This window comes from Anabrus simplex, chromosome 7 (genome assembly GCF_040414725.1).
Source record: "Anabrus simplex isolate iqAnaSimp1 chromosome 7, ASM4041472v1, whole genome shotgun sequence".
NCBI classification, from domain to species: domain Eukaryota; kingdom Metazoa; phylum Arthropoda; class Insecta; order Orthoptera; family Tettigoniidae; genus Anabrus; species Anabrus simplex.
The window spans coordinates 182814657-182832763 of record NC_090271.1 but is presented as its reverse complement, the minus strand read 5'-3'; the positions used below and the strand labels follow the sequence as shown (position 1 = coordinate 182832763).

Below are 18107 nucleotides of genomic sequence, written 5' to 3'. Positions count from 1 at the left end.
ACAGATAACTATTCTACCCCCCTATTCCCCTGCCCCCCCTCTAACTCACTCTCCTTCATTTTACTCTCGCAGGCCTTTTTTGTCGCACAAAAATACCTGTTCAATTCACCCCCTTTTTCCCATTGTTTAAGAATCCATCTCAGTATTGCGTTCTCATCCCCTCTCCCCAGTACTTCCCGATTCTCGGCACTCAATAATCTATGTCTTAACCCCCTCGTTCCCTCACAGTCTCTTAGCAAGTGAAACTCATCATTCACATCTCCACAAAGTACACACCTTGTCTTATCCCTGCCCTGTAACCAGCCCTTATTCCTTGGCAGACCTAAAAGCCACCACATCATCCCATATCGATTTGACCTATCAACGTATCTAATATTCAACCCTCAGAATTTTAATAATTTTAATATTTTAAAATAAAATGTTCAAAATTTCCCGCCTTTTTAACAATATATCACTGTTTCCCTTATAAATTACTAGTTTATAAGAATTTTCGTAGTTTTCCATTTTTAAAGTGTGTATAAAACCTCCAGCTACAAAATGAACCTCAATCATTAACATACACTGTAATTCGGATTTTTTGTTGGGTTTTTATTCCGAGCACCAGAAAATATTAATATTTTTGTAAATAAATGTGTTATATAAAATCGAATTTCAATCCCATTGATCTGAATGAGGTACAGATTGTAGTACAACACTATGGGAGGAAACTCTGAAAAATTCATAATTATCCGTGAAACAGTAAGGGAGTTACGAAGGAAACCGTTAAAAAAAGCGGGAAATTTTGAACATTTTATTTTGAAATGTTGTAATTAGAATTTTGACATTATTGAAGTTGATTCTGATTGCTCTGAAGCATGCCTATACTGGGTTATGTGCAGCATTTGTCAACTACGTTTGTAGCACATATAACAATCGAATGAATATTGGCCTATTTTCCCTGTGTTAAGCTAGGTCTCTCCCCTTAAGCGGACACTATGTGTTCCGCGACATTATCTTTATGCAAGGCTACGTCATTATTTAATATCATTTTGCAGACATACACGAATACCTTTTCAATGTATGTACTATTTCGAGTACAAGGAAAAGAAAGATTAAACATACACAGGAATGCAACGTAGCCATGAAATTAATTGTTGTGTACAGGGCCCTTTCCAAACCTTTCCTTAGGGTCGTCTTGTGTTCTAATTAGGTACATTCTAAGAATTCTAGTTACCAGGGAATGCTACCAGTGACTGCTTACTCATGTCATAAGTTACCAAGGGATTTTCCAGCATATCTTGCAACATTTCATTCATAACTCAGATTTTCGCTGATAAGGTCGAGGTCGGGTAGTTCAGTTAAAATTGACAAGGAAGAGACTTTCATGTGTTGATTGTTGAGGCAGAAATACCTTAGCATTTCAATAGCCCAGTAAACATGAGTAGGAAGGATCAGCGTGTTTAGATATCGAGACAAGAAAAATGTGGTTTGAAAGGACTTACAATTAGAAAAGCTCTCTGAAAAATGAAACTGCGGGACAACACAATTGTGAAGAACAGAAGTGACATTTTAAGTGAGTGGGAGGAAAACAGAAATCGAGAAATGAAATGAAAGGAAGTAGGTTTTCGCGGAAGTAATATATGATTGGTTCAAATGTGTTGGAAGAAAGGAACTGAGTGAGTGGACAAATTCACAAGAAAAAGCGCAAGAAATCTCAATAGCCTTAAAGTTGGTTAATTGAATAAAGAATATGTATGTCACGCCGGGTCGTTATTCCTTTTTCGAGAATAGTGCAGTAAAGAAAAATGTGCTAAATTTGTACACCCAGCTGACTGATTACTTCTCGAGGCTGTAATGAAGTTAAAGGCTGTAAAATCACTTGCAATATCTCCCAGGCAAATGTTTAGTTAGAAATTACCTGGTTTGAGGCGTATATTTTTTTATTTCGTAAATGTAGTCCAGGTGGTATGGTATGTGGCATCTTAATCGTCAACAGCGATTGGAGCGGGTCCTATAGAAACCATCGGCACTTGCATACTACGATCCTAGAAATGCACGAACATTCGTTTTCATTGGTCAGCTTTGAAAGACGCCCTTTCCACGTCGTGGGCGTGAATTTATTCGCACCACTTCATCTACTAGATGCGTTACAACGTGTTCAGTGTTACCAAGTTTTGTAAACGTAGGATACATGTGACCTAAGAAACTGTGTTTTACTGTACTGCAGTATGTAATGTCCGATGAAAATTAGCAAATAAAAAAGTGCGCCTTAACCCAGGATCGAACCTCCTGAATGCTAACCCAAAACTCCATCCACTGCACCAACTGCACAGCACAACTAATATGTGCTGGCAGAGGTAGTTACCCTACATGTTGTTACAGTGTTGCCAGATTGCCACTCTTCAACGTTCTTTTTCTCCCGGATATACTCGCAGGACGAACTTTTGTGAAAGACATCTTTTTTATTGCTGGCATGTCAGGAGTCGCGCTGCGACGCTCGAGTGCGCGAATTTCGCTTCACCCTGTATATTGCTATTGGCTTTACGTCGCGCCGACACAGATAGGTCTTATAGCGACGATGGGATAGGAAAGGGCTAGGAGTTGGAAGGAAGCGGCTGTGGCCTTAATTAAGGTACAGCCACAGCATGTGCCTGCCGACAGTGGGGTTCGAACCCACTATCTCCCGGATGCAAGCTCACAACTGCGCGTCTCTAACCGCACGGACAACTCGCCCGGTATCTAAGATATTATTAAAATTGTTTGTAACATTGTCGTCACTGTTGGAACGTCATGTTGATCAGTAAATAGGAGTAAAGGGATCAAATCAGATATGAATGTAGCAGTCAACCACCTTAATGTAAAGATTTTCCGAACTGTTATCTTGAAAGTTCCCAGCAGAGCAATCGAATCCCAAGGAATATTAAAAATGTACTTACTTCGTTTCCAGGTTGTTGGTTGTGGCGACGGCCTCAGGCGGCGACCTTTCTTTATTGACTCCAGAAGCAGCTCGCGGGGTGTCGAGGGACGATTACGAACAGGAGGCAGCTTACGCTCGGATGCCTGCAACAAGTTAAGAGGATGTGATCATGAGATTAGCCACATACATTATGGCCAAAAAATCTGAAATAAAGAAACAGAAGAGGAAATAAAATGCTTTAGTCAAGTGCAATCATTCTAATTAAGCTAATATTTTAATCAATGATACAAAACAAAACTTCCTTAAAAGCTAGGAAACCTTCAATTCCGCTTGAACAGCATCAATGAAGCATGTTTGGCCGATGGCCACTAAAATTACTCAAAGTCTGAGTAAAACTAAGGACAAATCGTCCCCACTCTTACATCCTGGGGTATACGAAATTCCCTGTACTTGCGGTAAGGAATACATCAACCAAACATACCGGTCCATTGGTACCCGTATTCATCTCAACCAAGCAGACAAATCGGCAATAGCTGAGCACGCTCTATCGTCGGGACATGATGTCATGTTCCAAGATGCTCGAGCTCTTACCCACACTACACTACAGGTCCAGGATTATACGGGTAGCTGTAGAAATACGTAGAAATCCTAACAATTTCAACAGGGACACTGTCTATCAATTAAGTAATACCTGGTTGCCAGCCATTAAGGATTTACGTAGGTAGTTCCCTTCCCTATCCCTTCAATATTGTTATCTCGTCTCGTTTTCCAAATTCGTACGTTCCTCATCGCCAGATGTTTCATTCCAGGCTTGTGTCAATGTCATACAGCTGTCAATGTCATATGTTACAGCCTCTTAGACTGAGTCTGATGGTTCGGTCAGCTTCCGCTTCGAACGCTAGCCATCTGGTGGCGAATGAACGTACAATTTTCACTTCTATTACAACGTCTAAATTTAAAGATTCATTGTGAAGCCTTTCTCGTGGACAGTCGAGATTTCAGCTTCCGCTTCGAACGCTAGCCATCTGGTGGCGAATGAACGTCCCATCTCCACTTCTATTATAACGTCTAAATTTAAATATTAATTGTGAAGCCTTTCTCGTGGACAGTCGAGATTTTTTTCTGATGACGCACAGCACAATTCTCTGCGAAACGTAGAGAATTTCACCATATTTTCTTGACACGGCATAAGCCCAAAGGCCTATACAGTATCATGTCAATAATAATAATAATAATAATAATAATAATAATAATAATAATAATAATAATAATAATAATAATAATAATAATTGTACCAAGGGTACACCTACCCCGGCTATTTAAACTGTGCCCTGTATCCACTATGGCCAATTCTGACAGTGATCAAGAACTCTAAAAACTTTATAAAACCTACTTCGATGGTTAGATGGCTCTGACATCTGGTTTCTAGCTATCTCTGGTGGGCTAAGTCTCACTTAATCTACTAAGAAATTTAGTTTCTTATCGTTGGTAAACTTTCTCACTTGTTATTTTTTTTTCCTATTTGCCGAAGTTGTAAACTCTTCACCTGCTTCCTCCTCTAATGTAATCTTCATATCACATGCTTGTAATGAAGTTTTCTAACCAATCAGAACTCAGGTTAGTGAAAGGAAATTTAGCCTATCTGCGCTCTGGATTCTCAAACTTTTTGTGAAATTTTGTAAATGATAAGCCTGCATGGGGTAAACTGTGTATAAGCACTATGAAGTGGTGTCACCCAATTTGTTACCAGTGTAACTGAAGAGGTAACAATCGACATATCGCTGTATTTAGGCTAGACTATATAATTGGAGTTCAGACTCAACAATGTTGTACCTGTTCGGAGCAATTATGCTCTTCCATATGTAAATTAATAACTGGAAGTTGTTTCCCATTAAACTTGTACCTGAAAAGGACTTCTAAGTCTGCTGTATTGTTGGAGCTGGCGAGCTCTTTGTTATATGTTACTATTCTCAAGTAATTCTTCAACTTCTAAGTTTGTTTCTTGTTAAATCATTAAACTACTCTATTAGGATTTTAAAAGAGGAAAGAAATAAAATTTCGAACTTTTGTTAGAGTATTTTTAACTCTAAATGGTCCCCAGTCCAGCCATTCATTCCACGCGCTTCCTTACCTCTGCGATCCACGATAAATCTTTATAATAATAATCGTATGGCCTCAGCAATATTTGCACGAATTTTTATCTGACGCCATTTATGCTACATGTGTGTCAGTTTTGAAGTTCCATTTTCTCTACCACATGGCAGAGAAAATCGGATTATGCTGGATGCTCTACAACTGAGTTTTAATTCATTTTATCGGGTAAACGGCAAATGTGCCCCTGGAGATCTTTTACAAACCGATTTCGCGCAACACGAAGAGTCAAACTGATTCTTCCCCACACTTTGAAAATCAGACTACCTCTGCCAGCTTTGAAACTGCGATGTTGGGATCCGGAGATCGACACTTGACTTCTGATCTACAGAGGCAGCTATTTATAAACAAGTACATGGTAATCAGCGAGCAAAAAATTGCAAAGGCCGTGTACTTCAAATAGCTAGTGTGCTGATTAGATCTGTCTGAAAAAAAGCAGAATCGGCATGACAAGAATATATTTCTGAAATTAAAATCTGCTGCGTGGATATTTGAAACTCGTGTGGCCCCGCGGTGTAGGGGGCAACGCGTCCGCCTGTCACCCGGTGGCCCCGGATTCGATTACCGGCCGGGTCAGGGGCTTTTAATTTAAATGATTAATATCCCTGGCCTGGGGACTGGGTGTTTGTGTCGTCCTTAATGTTCCTTTCCTCACATTCAACACGTTACACTTCCGCCATTACCAAATACACGCAGGTTCACAACATATGGTGCAAAGTAGTGGCAAAAAATCTTCTTAGGTCGACGCCCCGAATAAATAGCATTTAAAATTTTAAAAAATGAAAAATGTAAAAAAAATATTTGAAACTCACTGGCCTATCGTGAACTGTTGTGTGTTCGTCAATGAACCGACTACAGGCCTTTGGAACGTGGATGTATCGCAGAATGCTCAAGATCCCATGGGTAGAACACAAATAGGCGAGGGGGGGCGGTGTTATAGTTACAAAATGATGGTAGAACATAATGAAGGTGCTTGTGCATGTGTGGTGCGCGCATGCGTGAGTGTTTTCATAAGGATACCGATACAAGTAAATTATGTTGATATTCAGTTTACAGGACACTACAGAATCTTACATTAAAATACAGAAGAAGAACAATCTGATCAAGGTGAATAGCTTTAAGGCGAATGGTATGTTCAGATTACAATCTAACATACAACTTTCGAGGCTTCTTCGAAAATAGATTCAAGATATCTGTTGGTTTTACAATTATGTCTATGTGAACGTTCAAAAGAGCTAACTCACCGAGTCGACTTTCACTTATTATTATTATTATTATTATTATTATTATTATTATTATTATTGTGCTTTTACGGCCGCATTGGACCACAGTAGTCAATTTCTGTCCGGTCTTCTATGAAGTTTTATGTTTTTTCTTTCCTGTTCTTCCAGTATTTCTTCATTCTATCTGATCTTCGCTGTCGTTCTTCTTCTGAAAATACCCTTTTAGTTGTTTCTCTTGTATCACATTTTGGTTGGAATCTAATTTTATTCTTCTTCAATTTATTTATTTTGTTTGATTTATTCTTTAAATCCTCCAGTTATATGTATAATTATTTCATGTCTTCTTTTATTTCCTTTACCTAGACAGGCTGTTGTTTTTGTTTCCAAAGCTTTTCCAAAATTCTGCGTATTTTTGAGGTGTTTTCAGCAGATGACCAAAGAATGATATCCTCTTCTTTCTCGTGAAATCCGTTATGGGTTCTATCTCCTGATATACTGCTGCATTTGGGATGATAGGCCATTCTCCTTATTTTTGGTACTCCTTATTAATGCATGTTCTTACTTATTCTTCTTTCTATTTTTAATTTTTTTTTCTATGTTATTCTTTTGCTTTAGTTTAAATAATGTTTCACTTCCATAAGTTATTTCAGGTTGGACTACTTATTTATTGTCAGTTTCTGTTATTTGCTTTTGTAAAAATTCCATGGGGTGGGGGTTCTAACCCCCAGAACCCCCCTCCCCCCTTGGCTAGGCTTCAGAGTCGCCACCAACGAAGAGGTACTCTGTCATGTCGGGGAATCTTGGCCCTCGCAATACGCTGGAAAGCAATCAATTTCAGTTACATCTTCCGAAATGGCAAATATAGCCTGACTGATCGTATAACACAAGTAGCACTATTACCTGCCATCCTTGTGGTTCAGGTTTGATTCCAGGTATTGTAAAAATGTAAGATTGGCAGAAGTGCTAATGTGCAGTTAAAAGCACAGGCAGCTCACCTCCATTGGGAGTCTGCCTGAAAAGAGTTCTTATCACCTCGTGACGAGGACATGAATTAGTTTGGCTCCTTGGCTGAACGGTTAGTGTTTACAGGACCCCAGGCTCCATTTCCAGCCGGGCTGCAGATGTCAAGTTAAATCCTTCGGCCTGGGGACTGTGAATTTGTGCTGTCCCCAACATCGCTACAACTTTCACTCTACACACACAACACAACACTATTATCGACCACAATAACATGCAGTTTTATATACACGTCGGATGACGCCCACCCTCGTTGGAGGGTCTGTCGATAAGGGCTGCACCAGACTAGCAATAGCCACACGAAATTCTTCATCTTCATCATCTTCTTATTCTTCTTCTACTTCTTCTTCTTATTATTATTATAGAAGGCAAGATGTGTACGTAGGCGGAGATTACTCTGGACGCGAAACCTCTGACAATGGTTCGACATCCTTGGTATTGTAACTCTGATAGGGGAAACACAAAATACTCCATATCTCCCATGAGGAAACTGTACAAGAACAAGAAGAAGAAAAGAAGAAGAAGAAGAAGAAGAAGAAGAAGAAGAATTGTTACTTTTCGGTTGAATATGAGAGAATGAACTACTCTATGAAAGTCTTCAGTGCTAATGAGGGGTTTTACCGAACTGAGAACACCATTTTATAATGTGAAGGATATTCAATATGACAGCTGACCATCTCAGCTGAGGGAGGGAGAGTAAGGGATGAGAAACAATGAGCGAACCCGGACTGCAGACCTCCCTGCTTTATCTGTTGAGTTGGCCAGCTGGTGAATAAGGCAATTACTGAACCTGGACCATCCCTGGATCTGCAGGCAGGTCCAATTACGTACAATTGATATCCGGATTTCTTCTTGCCGCACACATTCCACGTCAGTGGTGGTGCACATTGTGTTTGTGCTCGTCATCCTGACGAAACTGGGTACGTTTCTAGTGGATGTAGAAGAATCCTTCTAAATGAAGAAGACAGTGTAAGAAGGTGTGACATTTTCCTTGCCCTTTTGAGTTTTCATGTTTGTCTCTGTTTCCTCTCCTTTTTCCACCTTATTCTTTCACTGACGTATTCATATTCACTGTTCCCGTGTTTCACTGTAGGACTTGATACACTGCCGCCTTACTGAAAATTATTGTCACGAGCTATGACGTAGATCCTTACAGCTCTCGTCGTATAGAACGAAGACTTTCCAACTTGCCATTTATTAGTTTCTAATTTTGGATTATATAATGGAAAAGTTTTAATTCGATTATTGTATCCTGATAAGATATGAGGAAATATGAATTTTACTGAAATAAGCTAAAGGGCTTTGCCAAACATGCTCAGGTGAATGTCGTGAGAATACACATTATCTGAAAAGAAGTATACTGCCGTCTTAAGCCTAAAGGACGTATCTCAGTTTATTTAAATTGTCCCATTTATTTTCACCAGAGTAATGTTTAAAGGTCACTCTACCTATTTCATAAGCATATTAGCCGCATCTTATTTAGAAAGTGATGAAAAACATTAGTAAATTATGCCATATCTCAAACGTTTACTGAAATCCTAGAAGAATTAGCAGTGTTAGGTTTTCTTTAAAAGTTTACTCAACTCTGAGGTATAGTTAAGGAAATACAATTAGTTTCAATACATACCATGAAAACAGTAAGTTATCATTTAAAAGGAGATGCAATTAGTAATTTACAAAATTAGTCATTTGCAAAATATTTGAAGTTCTTGAGATACGCCCGTTTGGCTTAGGACGGCAGTATAGAAAAAAACCTTAAAGAAAGGAACCAAACCCCATCGCGTCACAGCCCACATGGGTGCTGGTGTATCAAGTGACCGCTGCTCAGTCCGAAGGCCTGCAGATTATGACATGATGAGGCGACGATAAGAAAGCTCATACTGAACTAAAACGTAATTCGAAGAATAATTGTCACGACAACTACATCCAGGCATTACGATAAAATCATAATCGGTAGTTAGACGCTGACCGTTAGGTAGAGATCTTTGAGAACAAGTCTTGGCAATTGAAATATTTTGTTTCTGTGTTAAAAATAACATGCAAAAAGTAATTGACGGATTTATAACTGAAAGAGTTATAATGAAATGCAGTAACGGGAGGTCAAGATCATCATAATGGGGCCTTGATACAGCTGAGAATGCAGGCGGAGTATCTGGAGATCTGCACTGCGGAAGACAAGGTACTTTCCTCGGCATGCCATTGTATTCTAATCGCGAAATTCTAGAAAGCGCATGCCCTAGAGAAAGCAGTTCGACAGTCCAGTATGAGCGGTCCGATCAGAAGTGGGCCGCCCCCGCACAGAGAAAGTAAGTACATCTGGTGCACTTGACACTCAAGAATGACTTACATCAGCCACTTTTACACACCTGTTGAGTTTCATCGCGATTTCAGACTCCTCCTGTTATACAGCGCTTTCGAGCGTTCAGATTCAGATCTGAAATGTATATGGAGTGCGCTCAGTGAGAAGAGAGACTCTTTTTGCTCTCCTTTTCAAATGATTGACACGTGATCCGCAGTTCCAAATTATGGTAAACATCTATACGACTCGAATGCAGCTGCAAGAAGGAATAAGAAAAAGCCCGGGGACCAAGGCAGGTAGGGTAGACATTTTTTACACTTCCTGTAGCTGCAGAAGTGTCTTGATGGTCATTCATCCTCAACACAATACACAGACCCCATACCACAAACAACTAAACTGCCTTAAACTTTAGTGGCAAATAGTATCTCCACTCGCCAAACGCACTTTAACAAAGTAAGTTCACGACGCGAGGTGTGGGACAGATCATCATAGCGTTCGTCCTAGTGACTTTTGTTACCGCTCAACACTCTGTGCCATATAATGCAATGGAGAGGACAATCATCTAGTACATCCTTGATCTGAAATGGATTGGCACTGATATGTCACGTTGCGCACCTGTGAATTCCCGACAAAACATTCAGGGCCTAAACGCCACCGTTATCTTGGAAATGGGAATCATCTTTATGGATTATAAAACGCCTGCCCGTTATAGGTATACGCCAGATCCGTGTAGGTAAGATTATAACTTTCTCTATGCACTTACAATGTTTTGCTTTAGTTTCCATCTTAGATTAGCTGTACGAAGATTGAAACGAGGTCGTCTTTCTTTCTTTCTTTCTTTCTTTCTTTAGACATCAAGGAAAATGGCTTAACACTATTACTACTTTGTATTTAAATTCACAGAAATCCGGGGTGTGCACTAGGCTATATATTGATATAAAATGACTGGAAAATTTAAGGCGACCAAATCAGGATATATGCAATTCCTTCGTTAATGTTAGCTGTATCGATATTAATAATAAGCAACGTAACTGAGTTGAGACAATATATCATTTTTTATTTATCATTTAACAGATTAAATAGGGTAAACATACGGAATCGAGTTACCTCAAGACACATGCTGACGTAATTTTTTTGTTGGTGGCTTTACGTTGCACCGACACAGATAGGTATTATGGCGACGATGGGATAGGAAAGGCCTAGGAGTTGGAAGGAAGCGGTCGTGGCCTTAAGACCTGGTGTGAAAATGGGAAACCACGGAAAACCATCTTCAGTGCTGCTGACAGTGGGATTCGAACCCACTATCTCCCGGATGCAAGCTCACAGCCGCGCGCCCCTAACCGCACGGCCAACTCGCCCGGTGTTGACGTAAAATAACAGTGTTTCAATAACTACTGAGAGCACTAACTGTTTATCTCTGGTCGATTAAAGCAGATGAGATCTCCTAACATGCGAAGATGATGAAGACTAGTTACTGGATGTCATCTAGATAATACATTCGTTTACTTTAAAAATGCACGCTATGGTAAAATAATTCCCGCTGTATAGTTTGGAGTGAGGTCAGAAGACAATGTCCGTGTAGTCTACTATCAGAACACCGGCGTAAAGCGGGTTGCAGACCTCAAGTTCAAGGCGTCAGAAGTTGGACATACTGCGTAGCTACCGACGCGGACTGTTTTCAGGTATTTCCAGCAGATAAGCCACTAATCATTTCACATGAAGTTGATATCATGATTACATGCCGTAATTATGAAAGCGAATATGAGAATTCTCCATTTCTTTCATTATAAGGGCTTTTATTACTGAGAGAAAGACGTACAAATCGGACAGAACTTTCTTATGGAAATCAAGAGCCTTATAGAAATAGTTAGAACCACATTTACATTTTCCTATCATGCTATCGATTAAAAACTCCGACAGCGAATGATAAAATGATATGTGTGGTCCACCCTGCACTGTGATATTGGTCTCCGAAACAGCACGTAGCCACGAAGTTTGAAGCTATCGAAGTTTAACTAGACAGAATGTTAAAAGTCTTCTAGGTTCGACATATAAGCAAAGAAAAGGTAGAACAATTCGCCCACAGTAAAAGAGAACTACTGGTTGTTACCAAAAGCAGAAAGATAGACTTTCCAGGGACATGTACTTACTGTCGAAGAAAACAAGATTCAGCAGCTTATTTTGAAGGGTAAAATCGAAGGACAATGAGGAAGAGGCAGAATACGAGCATCTTGTCTTAGCAATAACAAACAGTATAGGCCACCGATATAGACCTACCGTATTGCAGAGGACCAAGTTCTAGTGATCGCCAACTTCCAGGAGATTGGGTACGAAAGAAAGAAAGAAAGAAAGAAAGAAAGAAAGAAAGAAAGAAAGAAAGAAAGATCCGTCCGTCCGTCCGTCCATCTATCCATGGATGACGTATTCTACGCCCAAGAGGCCTACGGCCGTGTCTTTGCCACAGTCCCCACACAGTTTTGTTTTTGCTAGTGGTTTAACATGCGTGGAAATGAGGTAGGACCAAGACAAGGCTGGCGTATTTCAGCGCCTTCAAATACTTAACTGAGCCGGAATCGAGCTCACCAGCTCAGAAGACAAGCACTCTAGCGTCTGAACCACTTAAACAAGCCAACCAACCTAATGGCGCTACATCCCTGATGGGTGTTGGTCTTCAAAGCAATCGCTGCTCAGCTCAAAGGCCTGCAGATTACGAGGTATTGCATGGTCAGCGTCTGGAGAATTCTCTCCACCGTCATATTGGGCTTTGTAAACTGCATCCGCTATGCCATCAACAATATCCCCTCAATTCTTATCACGCAGGCTGATTGGACCTCGAAAAAGCCTCAGATCTACGTAAATATACCTGATTTGGTCAGGGATCGAATGCGGGGTCTCAGTGTAAGAGGTAAGCTCCGTATATCTAGACCACGGGTCCGGGATGTCTGCACCAATCAGTTCAGTAATAACACACACACACTCTCTCTCTCTCTCTCTCTCTCTCTCTCATTTTCGGACCGGATGCTTAACAAACGCCCACTTAGGATATCTTCTCATGGGTCTTCAACTACGACTATTAATTAACTAACACCGCAACTGAGATTATTTTAAGACAATTAGTCGTAACTTTGTTCGCAAGTTTCTACAACTACCAACGAATGCAATCTTCGCAGGAAAACAAAAGTCTTTACGAAAGAAAGATAAATCACTGCTCCAGATATTAAGCATGTAACATGAGTGAAATTCTTGCCGAATTTATTACATAAACTATATGCCTGCGTTCCAGTGTTCAGATACCCATACGTACTGTCACCACACTCGTATCCATGTGAACTATCAGTACTGGCCCATTAAGCACTGTAATACTCTAGTTTGCCTTACGGCACAATACACTTCACTTCTCATGACACTTTCTCTGCCCTATGAGAACAGGCTGCATACACTACTCATGAGCGAACTGAGTTATGGAAAGAAAAATAAAGCTACGCTTTCGTTAGTGTCATTAGTATGGCGTAAAAGGAATTTGAAGTCAACTGACTGACCTCGTAGAAAGGAACATTTCTACCGGTTCTTAAGCCCGACAAAAATTCCAAAAACTTATCCAAGCAAAGTAATACCAAACATCACATCACACTTTTGTAGGTCGATATGGTAAATTGGCAAAAGCGACAGTAAGAATAATTATTTAACTGCATGCCCCACTAGCTGAGATTTAGAGTATCTCTTGTATTGGATCATTGGTAGTGATATTTCATTTAGGGAGTATGGACATGTATTGATCAACCTCGTGCATTTACAGTGTATGCGAAACCAATGAGCACTTAATGTTGTGGTATATGAACTAGCGAGCTTATCAACACTTTGAACAAGGATTCATCATTCATACCTGTAATGAAGTCCCCGGTAGGTGTGTCTGTGCGGGGCTAATCTCAAGAACTATCCAACGTATTTCGATGCGGTTTAAACCATTGCATAGAACATTTATCGATGGTTTTGGGGTATTAAAATTTACCTGCAAAAAAAGGGAGCCGAGGAGTGGCGATTAAAGTGAAGGAAGTCAAAATTAATACGGCCACCCGTCAACGACAGATCTCAAAGTGTCTGTGTGGGAGAGAACTGTTCAGCATAAAAAGTCTGCGATGATATATTCACATCTGTAAAAGGTATCCCTCAGTAAGAGTGTTTACGTACTGTGTGCAGTAAAATAATGAAAAATGTGAAAACATAAATTGTTATCAAAATGAATTGTTTATTTACCTCCGTAATATTATTAAAATACACTAGTAGTCATAGTTGCTGTATGAGTTATCGTCGTTTTAAGGAAAGTACAGCAAAGGTTTGAAATTTGCATGGGGAGAAAGGAGCGAGCTAACAAGCGGACGGCCGGAGGACATTGGAGAAAATTCGTACTGAGCTGCATGAGTCCCTCTAGTGCGCACGGACAGATGGATCGTTAAGCCTGTACAGATGGCGCAACGAACGAGTGCTGTGCTCAACTGCATGTATGTGAGCATAAGGCAGTAGCGATCAGTGAGCCATTGATGTTTCAAGAGGACAGCGCACATCATCATGGGTAGATATAAGGACGTGACAGAGTGCCAGAAAGAGGCAATCGTGTTTGCCATACGGTGCGTGAAGTTGCTGGATTTGTTGGTGCTTCGCAGCGGACTGTTCTACGTGTCTACAAAGAATGGTGCACTACACGTGGTCACGAAACACGACGTCAGAATTGTGGTCAGAAAAAGATCCTTACCAAGAGGGACTGGAGACGAGTTTTACGGCTTGTGAATCAAAATCCCTTCCAAACCCGACAGGAATTGCTGCAGTCAGTGAATGAAGGTCCATCACAACCTGTTAGCAAGAGGCCATTGCTCACACAGGCACATAAAGCTGCACGTATTCAAGGGACTAGAAATCACATTCTGACAGTAGCTGACTGGCGGAAACGTAATGTGGCCTGACGAATCACGTTTTTGCCTGTATTCCAATGACTGACGTCGACGAGTGCAGCGCAGGCTAAATGAAACATTTCACCCTGGATGTTTCCTGTAGATTCAGGTTCAAGCCGGAGGTGGGTCTGATGTTTTGGGGGTGTTTTTCGTATCATGGATTAGGCCCGCTCACTGAGGAGGTCACTAACATTAACCACCTAGTATATTTAAACATTCTGAATGATAAGGTGTTGCCTTTCAGTCAACACCTGCATGATGAGGATGCTATTTGTCAAGATGACAACAGCAAAGTTTATCGAGCTGGACGCATATGCGACTGGCCTGAAAAATCACCTGACTTGAACCCCACTGAAAATCTGTCGGACATGTTAGAACAGGGCGTAAAATTTGTGGAATTGCGCCATCAAATCATCAGCGAATAGTTTAACCTGGATTCGACGTACCTTCACAACCTTGTGGACTCACTTCCTAACCGAACCCAGGCGGTTATCAAGTCTTTCTTTTTTGCTTTACGTCGCACCGACACATATATGTCTTATGGCGACGATGGGGTAGGGAAGGCCTAGGAATTGGAAGGAAGCGGCCGTGGCCTTAATTAAGGTAACAGCCCCGGCATTTGCCTGGTGTGAAAATGGGAAACCACGGAAAACCATCTTCAGGGCTGCCGACAGTGGGGCTCGAACCCACTATCTCCCGATTACTGGATACTGGCCGCACAGCTATCGAGCTCGGTTATCAAGTCTAGAGGTGGAGTTACACAGTACTAAATCATGCTTGTAATTATTTCAGCAGGGGTGACCAATTATTGGTTCAGTGAGCTTACATAGGCCTACATACATACATTAGGAATAAAACAACTAATGTCGTCTACAGCGAAATATTATTAAGCCTATCATCATAAATTAAAGAATGCTCCCGTGAAAAGCTGTGGTGACTCGCTAGTAACTAAAGAAAGAGAGAAAGAAAGAAAGAGAAAATTTAACTGGCTGCTGATTTCGCGATGATGTCCACAGTCCCATCAATTGTAAATGGAATCCGAACCAATGCTACACGACTTTTAATATCTAATAACTAATGTATTTTCCGCTATTCAAACCACGGTTGCCTTCATAAGAAATCATTGACGATCTCAAATGGCTCTTTTTCCCCTCTGCGAAGAAATAAACCTTAGGCCTATTTACATTAAGATGAAAGTATCAACCGAGGAATTTTCTGAAGTTAGAATGAGAAACCATAGAAAACTTAGTTGGAAAGTCGGCAATGGAATTCAAAAACACATGTGAACAGAAATAGAGAAATTTATACCCGTCAAGAATTCGTTGGGTATATAAACAGACTAGGAACATACAGTGCGGTCGGATCTTCACGTGCATTATTTTGAGAATATATTCGTTGTTTAATTCCACATTAATCCAACGTACCTTAGTACAAATTGTGATACTTTATACGAGTTGGACAAAACTAAAATTGGGAACTTTAGACGACAAAATCTGCCAAGGGGCAACAACAATCACACGACACATGAAATTTACTTACACTCTTTACTAGGAATTAAGAAGAATTACTGCTGATGAAGAGCACGTAAGGAACCATCCCGCCACTATTACGTCAGCCATACATTCATATTGTGGGAGCTTAATGGACACGTGAGTCAGTACCTTCGATTCCTCCAAGGGCCCTCATGTGTACGGAGTTAGTTTTCCTTTTAGTGTAATTACAGTTTCACTGGAATTTTTCTGCCTTATGTAATCAATGGTTATGAGATCATACGATTTCTCTTCTACGTCACATTTCCAGTATTTGTAGGGTCGGTGGATTTATTCAGGAACTTTTTCCAAGGGATTTAGGCCAATTTTCGCGCCACCACTTCCTGCTTCTAGAGAAAATCCCACTCGATGTCACCGGGATTAGAACTGGGGACACTGGGTTTGGAAACTCATTGGGAAGACCACCGCGCCCCTTGTTAAAGCGATATTGAATCAAAATAGGACCGGAAGGTCAAAATCGAGCCACTGTCAGGAAGAACAACTGGAAAGGCAATATTTACCGGGCACAAGTTTCCTAGACATGAAGGTCTGCTGTGCAGTCACGCAAGGCGTCTGATTGATTACTTCCAGACATGACGAGCTGCACGTGCACAGTGACTAACTGCACCAGTAGTCTCTGTACCCATAAACGGCTTCGAGAGCTGTGTCTCACCACGTGTTTCTCCTCATCGATCTAAATTGAGGCTAATGCATTCTAGTCAGAAATCAGAGTGTGATAGTGGCAATTATTATTGGTTTAATCAGTTATCTAGTTCCTTCTTAACGAAGCTAGATGGTAGCCCGGGTCGGGTCGTGTAGCTATTAGCTTGCGTTAAGGAGATTGTGAGTTTGAATCAAACTACCGGCAGCCTGGTTTTCCGTGGTTTCCCAGTTTTACACCAGCCAAATACTGGTGCTGTAACTTGCACTGATAAGGTCACGCTCACTTCCTTTTCAGTCCTAGCCTTCTCCTATCCCGTCATCGTCAAAGAAACCCGTTTGAATTGGTGTGAAGTTAAAGCACTAGGGGAAAAAAGGCCAAAGGTTCTTTGAAAAGAGGGATGATAATAATAATAATAATAATAATAATAATAATAATAATAATAATAATAAATATGATAATTAATATTATTCCAGTATAACCGGGTGAGTTGGCCGTGCGGTCAGGGGCGCGAGGCTGTGAGCTTGCATCCGGGAGATAGTGGGTTCGAATCCCACTGTCTGCAGTCCTGAAGATTATTTTCCCGTGGTTTCCTATTTTCACACAAGGCAAATCCTGAAGCTGTACCTTAAATAAGGCCACTCGTATACAAGCTCACAGCTGCGCGACCCTAAAAGCACGGCCAACTCACTCTGTTTATTATTATTATTATTATTATTATTATTATTATTATTATTATTATTAGTAGTAGTATTTGTAATTTAGAAAATACTACAAATGGCACACCATCGAGTGTTGGTGTTATTTACTATCTCTCCTAGATATTTCTAATCATGAGACCAAAAAATTGGAGAGTGGAACTTCCTTCCGCAATTTTTTCTACAAACACCGTCAAGAAAAAAATTGCTTCTGAATTCCAAACAACTTATTCTAGAATCAAATGCAGGAATGAATGGTGGTCGCGGAATGATGGGATGATACATAGGAAATACCAGAGATTACAAATAAAACTGGCACGCTTCTATACTGCCGGCAAGGATATTCACACGTATGCCGATCAAGGGATAGTGATGGTGATAAAATGACAATCAAAATAACTCACAAGTGTCATAAAGCTTGAATGAACACTTTGACAGTATCTTGAGGCAAATATTACATAGGAAAGCAGGAAGAATGAGAAGCGATCAAAACATTTCATAGTAAGCGACAGTCATGGAAAGCTTGCTAGAACGTGTTTGTTGTGCTTGCGGTATTCGATGGCCAAGAAGGAAGGTCATCTAACCTTGAAATTATCAGAACCACTGAACTATCCACAGACCTTTCAATATGCTACATACTTTCGGCGCGGAGAGATTTGCATAACGTATAGCACTGCTTTTTCCCGC

At 40.6% G+C, this 18107-nt stretch overlaps 1 protein-coding gene across 1 annotated transcript in view; it reads right to left on the bottom strand.

Annotated features, from left to right (window-relative positions):
• The window catches only part of spir (spire type actin nucleation factor), a 699692-nt gene that overhangs the window by 281598 nt on the left and 399987 nt on the right, over positions 1-18107 (bottom strand). The window contains exon 7 of the mRNA XM_067151497.2: positions 2916-3039. Coding sequence (XP_067007598.2) covers positions 2916-3039 — 124 coding nt within the window. The remainder of the gene's footprint in view (positions 1-2915; positions 3040-18107) is intronic.